General features: G+C 42.0%; 1 protein-coding gene across 1 annotated transcript in view; it reads left to right on the top strand.

Moving 5' to 3' along the window:
* The window catches only part of LOC102788625 (uncharacterized), a 43,683-nt gene extending 34,164 nt beyond the window's left edge, over nucleotides 1-9,519 (top strand). The window contains exons 17-18 of the mRNA XM_087852858.1: nucleotides 7,184-7,230; nucleotides 7,406-9,519. Coding sequence (XP_087708984.1) covers nucleotides 7,184-7,230; nucleotides 7,406-8,007 — 649 coding nt within the window. The 3' untranslated portion in view covers nucleotides 8,008-9,519. The remainder of the gene's footprint in view (nucleotides 1-7,183; nucleotides 7,231-7,405) is intronic.
* The last annotated feature ends 1,063 nt before the right edge of the window (nucleotides 9,520-10,582 follow it).

Genomic DNA, 10,582 nt, shown 5'->3' on the forward strand with positions numbered 1-10,582 from the left:
CTTGGCCTCTCTGATGCCTCTTTTCAACTCAGATCTGGCTGCACTGTACTGCATACCATCACCGGATCTAAAAGCAGCATCACGTTGCTTCAGCAGGACCTGGACCTCTTAAGTCATCCAGGGTTTCTGGTTGGAATACACCCGGAGACTTTTGTCCACAGTGACACTGTTGACACAGAAGTTAATATATGAGACCACTGATGTTGTGTGCTGGTCCTGATGTTCGAACACGCTCCAGTCCATGTTTTCAAAACAGTCCTGCAGCTGATGTGATGCACCTTCAGCTGCAGGACCGCGGCACATCTCCTACACGCACGGACTGTTTACTCCAGAGATCAGCTGATCGCCCTGATGCCGGTTGGCTCGCTGGCCAGACCCGCAGAAGTACCAGCTGAAATTTGGAGAAAAACACATCGGGGATGCAAAGGTCAAGGGCAGAAGAGAAGAAAGAAGGAGACGGTGAGACAGCGGAGGCTCGAAGCGAGGAGGAGGTATAAACCATGTCTGCCGTCTATCGTATTGGGAAATGTGCGATCGTTATCGAATAAAATTGACGAGCTCTCAGCACTGGTATGGAGTCAGAGGGAATACCGAGAGTGCAGCCTGATGTGTTTCACTGAATCATGGATGCACCAGGACATTCCCGACAAGAATGCTTCCGTGGAAGGCTTCCACACTGTTCGGACAGACAGGGACAGCATCGTTAGCGGTAAGCGGAAAGGAGGTGGGCTTGCTGTTTTAGTTAACCGGTGGTGTAACCCTGCCAACATAACAATCAAAGAAAGGATTTGTTGCCCAGACATTGAACTATGTGCTGTAGGACTCAAGCCGTATTATTTACCCAGGGAATTCTCTCACGTCATCTTGGTGGCTGTTTATGTTCCTCCCTCTGCTAACCCCACAGCTGCATGTGACACTATCCACTCTGCCATAGCCCGGTTACAGACTCAGCACCTGAGTGCCTTTATTGTGATCTCGGGTGACTTCAACCATGTATCACTGGACAATACACTACCAACATTCAGACAATATGTGGACTGTCCCACCAGGAGAGAGAAAATTTTAGACCTACTGTATGCTAATGTCAAGGATGCATACAGCTCCTCCTCCCTCCCCCCACTTGGTAGGTCAGATCATAACCTGATTCACCTCACCCCACGCTATGTGCCAATTGTGAGGAGGGAATCTGTGACCATGAGGAGAATTAGGAGGTGGTCAGAGGAGGCCTTAGCAGAACTACAGGGCTGTTTCGAGGTGACCGACTGGGAAACACTCTGTGAACCTCACGCCGAGGACATCAATGGGCTTACTGAGTGTATCACAGACTACATAACTTTCTGCACCGAGTCCATTGTTCCAGCTCAGACTGTTCATTGTTACCCAAATAACAAGCCGTGGGTGACTAAGGACATCAAAGCCCTCCTCAACGACAAAAAGAGGGTAATCAGCAACATAGGGGCACCACAGGGGACTGTCCTCTCCCCCTTCCTCTTCATCCTCTACACCACAGACTTCAGCCACTGCACAGAGACCTGCCACCTTCAGAAGTTTTCTGATGACTCCGCGGTGGTTGGATGCATCAGCAGGGATGATGAGACAGAGTACCGGGCTGTGGTCAACTGTGGTGTGAGCAGAATCATCTTCAGCTCAACGTGCCAAAGACCAAGGATTTGATAGTGGACTTCAGGAAGACCAGGAAACACTTGACCCCTGTTTCAATCCAGAGGGTCAGTGTTGACATTGTGGATGACTATAAATACATTGGAGTACACACTGACAATAAACTGGACTGGGCTAAAAACACCACACCACTTTACAGGAAGAGCCAGAGTCGTCTCTATTTTTTGAGGCGACTGAGGTCCTTCAACATCTGCCAGAAAATGCTCAGGATTTTCTATGAGTCTGTTGTGGCCAGGGCGATCCTCTATGCTGTTGCATGCTGGGGGAGCAGGCTGAGGGTCGCAGATGCCAACAGACTTGATAAACTGATTCATAAGGCCAGTAATGTTGTGGGGATAGAGCTGGACTCCCTCAAGGTGGTGTCGGAGAGACAGATGTTGTCCAAGATAAAGCCAATGTTGGATAACACCTCCCACCCACTCCATGACATGCTGTCACTCCATGACATTCTTCTGAACTAAAGAAGCTTCTCGGATGAGAGGTGAAACGTCTTCAAGCAACTTAAAGAAGTCCAGACACTTTTCTTTGCAAACTCCTTTGACTACGATGACCTGGATGACTGAGAACCTTCACAGACATATCTTCTGTTCTGGGTCAATCTGAGCCGCAACATAACAGGAGGGTTAAGGCAGAAAACAACATAGCTGCTGCAGGCAGCTGCATTGTGACTGTCTGTGCGAGAAGAATTAAAATGCAGTACATTAATACTACATTTTGGAACCAGGCCTGGGGAGGGTGCCTGATGGATAGGACATGGTGGCCATGCCTTAGCGCATGACTCCCGGCCGGGTGAAGTCCGAAGAAGGGACATAGGCTAGCCCCTCTTTAGGCACACCACCCGCAGGAGGCACCATATGGGTTAGGTGCAGTGTTTGCCAGGCAGAGACCCTTGGTAGACCGATTCCTGGCTACCGAGGCTTGCAATTGGGATATGGAAATAGCCTGAGCTGGTGCGTGAAGTTGGGAGGTACTAGCTATAGTCAGTGTTATGGTCATGATAGAGCCACCCACTGGCATACAGCTGATTGACTGCATTTACAATTCAGGAGCTTCCTTCAATAAACCTTTTCCAGACCAAAAACAGGTCCTTGAATTGCTCCAGGATATCCCTGGGAAACTGGTCATTGATGGTGAAATCTTTTTTTCTCAGTGGAGGCCATGGCTCTTCACCAGTTATATTTGTTTGAAATGTTCAGATTTGTGCACAATTGGTCTCAGTCGCTGTTCATCTGGTCACTTCAGTCACAGGCAGTAGACAAAGGCAAAGGCAGTCCCCTTTGTTTCCGGGTCTTACTCTGCCTTTACCAGGATGCCTGTCAACACTAGGTTTTCTGTCATGCTGCAGGTCTTGTCATGCTGCATCGATAGCAGTTTCTTTTATTTATTTATTTTCTTCCAAGAGCTGGGTCATTGTCTTTTTGAGGAATTTTACTGACTCTCTGAGCCTGAAACTTTTTGTGGAGGGACAGGCATGTGTCAAACATGGACATTTTTTGTTTGTTTAGTTTTTTAATCAGTAGACATCAAAATGTCCACTATGTCACTGGTATACAGAAAGGCTGCTTCAGGAGAGTCCACAGGACATCTTTTAATGGTGAACAGAGTATCTTTGCTTTTGGAAGGAGTCTGTGGCTTATTTGGTTCCCCATAACAATGCGCTCAAAAGTAATAAATAAAATAAATAATAAAGTTGCAATTTACTGCAATTTACTAGATCCTCTTCACTGTCCAGAGTCTGGAGTGTTAAAGTTCTTGAAAAAAATAGCTTTTTAAAAAAAATATTACCTTAAAGGCTGTTTTGAACTAAGCTGTCAGAGAAAACTAATGACTGAAATGTATAACAGTGGTGTGCCACCATACTCAATAATTGCTGAGATTCTTGTTGAGGTCTCCCATCACTACACCATCAAACTTGCCAATAACCCCCTTAACTCAATGACCCCTTACTTCAACATTTTGTCAAACCATATGACACACTGACCCAGACAGAGGCGGCAATTCTTTGACAATGATGTGCTGTATACTGCACATGCAGCATATGGAACACGGAGAGAGTGGTAAACAAATGTAACCTGTTAAACATAAAAAAAACCCAGTTATCCTGGAACAGCAACTCATCATCTGCTGACTGGAGATGTGAGGGTCGCATTTCTGATCTGCTGACAATAAGTAATTGAGACCTTATTTGAAATAAAAGAGCATGTTGGTGTGCAAGTATAGTTTTTGAGACTTTATTTTATTTATATTAATATATACAGTATTTATTTGGAATCCAAGAAAGATGATTCTGTGAGACACAGTATTTTCAGTGGAAAGACAACATCTAGATTGCATGTGTCAAACTCAAGACCTGTGGGCCACATGTGGCCCGCCATGTCATTTTATGTGGCCTGCGAGAGCTTCTGCATGATTGTCTGAAAATACGTTTACTGCATGCTGGTTAAAAGTGCACATTGACCATAAACTACATCTCCCACAATACATTTTGATGGTTTGAATCCCAATGCCCCCAAGGAAGAACATTTAGTTTAATGTGGTGTACCGCCAGATTGGTTATTTATACAGTGGGGCAAAAAAGTATTTAGTCAGCCACCAATTGTGCAAGTTCTCCCACTTGAAAAGATGAGGCCTGTAATTTTCATCATAGGTATACCTCAACTATGAGAGACAAAATTAGAAAAAAAAATCCAGAAAATCGCATTGTCTGATTTTTAAAGAATTTATTTGCAAATTATGGTGGAAAATAAGTATTTGGTGACCTACAAACTAGCAAGATTTCTGGCTCTCACAGACCTGTAACTTCTTCTGCAAGAGGCTCCTCTGTCCTCCACTCGTTACCTGTATTAATGGAACCTGTTTGAACTTGTTATCAGTATAAAAGACACCTGTCCACAACCTCAAACAGTCACACTCCAAACTCCACTATGGCCAAGACCAAAGAGCTGTCAAAAGGACACCAGAAACAAAATTATAGACCTGCCCCAGGCTGGGAAGACTGAATCTGCAATAGGTAAGCAGCTTGGTGTGAAGAAATCAACTGTGGGAGCAATCATTAGAAAATGGAAGATAAAGAAGACCACTAATAGTTTCCCTCGATCTGGGGCTCCACGCAAGATCTCACCCTGTGGGGTCAAAATGATCACAAGAATGGTGAGCAAAAATCTCAGAAACACAGGGGGGGACCTAGTGAATGCAGAGAGAGAGCTGGGACCAAAGTAACAAAGGCTACCATCAGTAACACACTCAAATCCTGCAGTGCCAGACGTGTCCCCCTGCTGAAGCCAGTACATCTCCAGGCCCATCTGAAGTTTGCTAGAGATCATTTGGATGCTCCAGAAGAGGATTGAGAGAATGTCATATGGTCAGATGAAACCAAAATAGAACGTTGTGGTAAAAACTCTACTTGTCGTGTTTGGAGGAGCAAGAATGCTGAGTTGCATCCAAAGAACACCATACCTACTGTGAAGCATGGGGGTGGAAACATCATGCTTTGAGGCTGTTTTTCCGCAAAAACGATCAGGATGGCTGATCCGTGTAAAGGAAAGAATGAATGGAGCCATGTATTCAGATTTTGAGCGAAAACCTCCTTCCATCAGCAAGGGCATTGAAGATTAAACGTGGCTGGGTCTTTCAGCATGACAATGATCCCAAACACACCACCAGGGTAATGAAGGAAAGAAGCATTTCAAGGTCCTGGAGTGGCCTAGCCAGTCTCCAGATCTCAACCCAATAGAAAATCTTTGGAGGGAGTTGAAAGCCCCAAAACATCACTGCTCTAGAGGAGATCTGCACGGAGTAATGGGCCAAAATACCAGCAACAGTGTGTGAAAACCTTTGGAAGACTTACAGAAAAATTTCACCTCTGTTACTGCCAACAAAGGGTGCATAACAAAGTATTGAGATCAACGCAAAAATGATAAAAAGATAAGATAAAAGATAAGATAAAAGTTAAGATAAAAATGTGATTTTCTGGAAAGGGTTCTCAATTTGTCTCTCATAGTTGAGAGACAAATTGTGAACCCTTTCCATCATACCTATGATGACAGTTACAGGCCTCTCTCATCTTTTTAAGTGGGAGAACTTGCATAATTGGCGGCTGACTAAATACTTTGTTGCTCCACCGTAGACATATGTGGTTAATACCAAAATGTCAGAATTTCAGCTAAAAGCTCATAAAACCATTACAATGGTGACCAAAAAGCTAAAACAGCAAACGATTAAAGAGCAGTTAAACAGATTCCGCAAAAAGACTTAAACACAAATTGTGGATCCCACATACAGGACACGCCCATCGGGTGCAGAAAGGCGAAATCTCACAGATTCAAAAACTGCAGATTTTGTCATTTTCCAACCAAAATTCACTGAACCAGCAGCAAAAGATTAAAACTACACTTCAGGTTTGATAAATATAGTCATGAATTCCCTCTTACCTTGGCTGTCTTGCTTCCACTGTAATAAACTGCACTTCCTTCACAGCTCGAGTTTCCCATTAAAAATCTCTATTTTCTTACTTGCTTGCTTATTACGCACCAGTCTACCGTTGTGTCGGCCACTGTTTTTTGGGTTTTTTCCCGAAAAAATGACATCTTACAAGAAAGCCTAACTTCTGCTATTCAGTACCTAAGAAATATAAACTTTAACAATTTTTGCCTAATTGCAAAACACTTAGCTACGTTTCTAATAAAACCTCTGTAACATCATGAGAAACACAACAGCTTATGTTTTTCCACTTTCTACTATAATTTTTTTTTTAATTACTAGTTTTAAAAAAAAAAACCGACAACAACAACAACAACAACAAAAACAACAAACAAAAAGACAGTCTGGGCCATAAGCTACCAGAACTACTAGAAGTAAACTACACATTTATTTCTTACAATTTAAGTCCAAAGAGTCATGCTTACAGATTTTTCTTTGGCACAACAGCTTTATCTTTAACATGCAGAAAAAGAGTTAAATATTTTACTTCTTTACACCGACAGAAAGGGGAGTTTCAGTGTTCCAGCCTGCTTAAGATCAAAGTGGGCTGTATGTGGCCCGCAGTGTAAAATGAGTTTGATAACCCTGGTCTAGATTAACAGATGAATAGAATACATTTTCTGGGATTTCCTTTCCTGCATGAGTGATCATGCATTAAGACATATTTATATGGAACTGAGACTGGTATGAAATAAGATTTTACCTCTTTATATATACACCTATACTGTACGTATGTTATTGATGTAACTTCATAATATTTTTCAGTGCTTTTTAAATTCAACTTACCATCTCACTCAGCAAAAAAAGGAACCACTTAAATCGACAGAAATAGTGATTTTATTGATATAAAATTGTATTTAAAATATACAAATACTTTCCCATATTGCCCAGCTTGAAGTGTATTTGTGAAAATGTTGGACTGTTCCTTTATCAGTGTCTAACAGTATGTGTATGAGAGCCATGTAATGTCCATGTATGCATGCTGAAAGAGACTGTACTGGTCTGACCCCCCTTCTCCTTTCAGGGTGGAGCCTGCTGGGCGCCAATGGTTGAGACCAGGTCTGAGGAAGTGTAAGTGTGTTTTTAATGTGATTCATGAAAACAAAACAGCACACATTCAACCATCTTCAAACTGTCACATCACTCATTCACATCTCTGATGTCAGGAGTCATCATCAAAGTGTCAATCAATGAACAGATGATGGATCTGTAACTGCAGCTGGATTGTGTTTGTTCTCTCTATCAGATTCCTGTCAACTCACAATCGACACAAACACAGTGAACAGAGAACTCAAACTGTCTGACGACAACAGGAAGGTGACACGTGCGGAGGAGTATCAGTCATATCCTGATCATCCAGACAGATTTGATTGGTATCAGCTGCTGTGTAGAAATGGTCTGACTGGTCGCTGTTACTGGGAGGTCGAGTGGAGAGGAAAAGTTGATATATCAGTGAGCTACAAAAGAATCAGAAGGAAAGGAGAGCTACTAGATATTAATTACTGTTTGTTTGGGTGTAATGATCAGTCCTGGAGTCTGGAGTGCTCTGCTGATGGTCCTCATTGTGTCAGGCACAATAAGAAGCAAATTCTTATTCCCATCTCCTCCTCCTCCTCCTCCTCCTCCTCCTCCTCCTCCTCCTCCTCCTCCTCCTCTGTCTCTAACAGAGTAGCAGTGTATGTGGACTGTCCTGCTGGCACTCTGTCCTTCTACAGCGTCTCCTCTGACACTCTGATCCACCTCCACACCTTCAACACCACATTCACTGAACCTCTTTATCCTGGGTTTCGATTAGGGTACAGCTACACTGGTTACCTCTTTTCTGGTTCGTCAGTGTCCCTGTGCTGAGTTGAGTGTAAAGAGTGTCCTCCTGTTAGAGAAACACTCTGACTGTTGGACAGATAGTTCAGTCTGTACATGTCTGTCTCTTACACTCAGAAACACGTTTTCAGATTCATGGATTCAATCAGTTGATGTTTTAAACTGTTCTAAATGATTCCTTGTAAACTTCTTCCTCTTCAGTCCTTTAAAGATGGAAGCTCCCATTATTCCAGGATCTGCATGTTGTTTTTCTGTCTTTTTCCACTCAAAGCTTAACAGTGAATATCAGTATGTTGTGTTTCAGCTCAGTTCACAACCAGCTCCTCTGCATTTTCAACAAGTCTGTGCTCACTAACATGTAATGATTTATCTTGATTTTACTAGGTATGGGTTAATTGGCTTTAAGACATGCTGCTTTATTCAATTTATACACATGTCAACATTTTAACTGAAAGTGGGTCTGAGAGGGTTGATTTTCTGCCTGTCAAAGTTGCCCATCAGTGTTGGTCAAGTTACTTGAAAAAGGTAATTAGTTACTAATTACTTGTCCAAGAAAGTAATCACAGAAGAAATATGCTTAACATTTACATCTATTTTCTGCATATTCCAGCATATAAAATAAAATAATGTTTTATTTTCACACTCACTGTTTTAAATAGATGCAAGTAAAACACAGCAAAAAATAAATAAAAACAAAGATTCAGCGGCACTAAGTCCTGTCGCTCTTAAATCTATTTTCACATGTTTAGCAGGAGTAGGGCTGGTGGAGGTTTGCCCGGTGCTGCAGCGGTCATTTTAGTGGGGAGATCCGGGGTTTCTCTGTGAATTTCATTTTCCCGTGGCAGCATGCTAGGTGCTTGCTCAGATTTGAAGTTTACATTTTTTGCTGTAGAAAGAACAGTGTACAGCAGATGCTAATGTGGAAGCCACCTGTAGGTAATTGTGTTATGAGACTTTGAGATATTTGTAGGCATGTAAAAGCCGAAGGTGTGGTTTAGAAATAAAAATAAAAGACCAACAACGTCTGTCAGGTCTGCACCTGTATAGAGTCGATTCACTCTAATCAGCAGAAGGTGGACTCTTGGTTGTTTTGTTATTTGTTGTGCATTCAGCTGTTTAAAAATAAAAAATGAATGATACCGTGGGGTGAAAGTGGGCTATTAAGTGTGTCATCAACAGTCTTCAAAACTTTTAAAATGATGTCTGTTTAGAGTGAAGAGTCAGTTCATTAAAGTTGGACTCTTAGTGGCTTGATTCTACTCGTGACATGCAAAATTTCTGATTAAGTGACTGATATAAATAAAAAAAATAATAGGGAAAACTTGGAATCAGGGTTTGAAATACCTTTGTGTAACCTGATCTAACTCTTATATTTAACTTGTACATAATGCATTATCACGGGGTCACAAGACAGCAAATTACTGGGGGTGGGGTGAAAGTGGGTCATTGAATATTAAAACAGAACATAACTTGCCAAGAAAAGTAAGAAAAGCATTGTAATTATCACAGAAACAAATCCTCATTAAAATAATTACACCAAATAAATGCCTGTTTGCACCCTTACCTTCATACGAAGTCCCAGTGGATATGAATCAGAAATGGCATACAGATATGGGATGGTTTTAGGATGAGATAGAAGGCAACATTTTAAAGTGATACCTCAAATTATTCTAACCATCATTTTTGCAGAAATAAATACTGGAGACACACAAAAGTTAAATTGAAGAGAGGGGGAAACAGTTAGATTTTGACAAGAAAACTGGATGCATCAAAGCCATAATAGCTAAAAGAGACCTGATAGAAAAAATTAAATAAGGAAAAGCATTTTAAAGAAATTCATAAATTTTCAAGGAATATACAGCTCTACAGGGTGGTCCATTTATATGGATACACCGTGATAACATGGGAATGGGCAGGGATAGCTCAGTAGGTAGAGTGGTTGCCCCATGATCGGAAGGTCGGGGGTTCGACTCCACTGAACAGCTACCCTGAGGTACCCCTCAAGGTAGCGTCCCTACACGCTGCTCCCCGGGCACTGCATTGGTGGCTGCCCACTGCTTCACTGGGTGAATGGGTTAAATGCAGAGGAGTAATTTCCCTATGGGGACTAACACATACACATTATACATTATGTGATGATATAAGGTGAAGACAAGTCTGCCTTGGTTTAATTACACTTTACAATAAATTCCAAATTTTAATTGGAGATTGACAATAACAACACTGTTTTTCTTTGAGCCAAAATTTCATTGAAGGAAATTTCACTGCAGCTTTAATGCTGGATGGAGACAGCAACACATTTTAAAACCCTGACGTGGACTGTGGGAATCAAGTCTTTACAATACACACACACACACCGACACACACACACACACCATATAGTGCTACATAGGGGGTATGCTGAAAATAGAGGGTGATAAACTGGGAAGGTGAAAACTAGTGAGTGAGTGACAATGAAAAGTTTTCATACCGCTGCAGCTATAATGGAGCAGACTAACAGCACTAATGTTTCTATTGTTGTCCTCTTCTGTTTCATATTGTGCTGAGTGAGCATGCCATCAGCCTGACCAATAAGAGCCAAGAGTTGCAGTGATAGGCAGGC

The sequence above is a fragment of the Neolamprologus brichardi genome, chromosome 15 (genome assembly GCF_056152115.1).
Source record: "Neolamprologus brichardi isolate AB-2024 chromosome 15, ASM5615211v1, whole genome shotgun sequence".
Taxonomy (NCBI): domain Eukaryota; kingdom Metazoa; phylum Chordata; class Actinopteri; order Cichliformes; family Cichlidae; genus Neolamprologus; species Neolamprologus brichardi.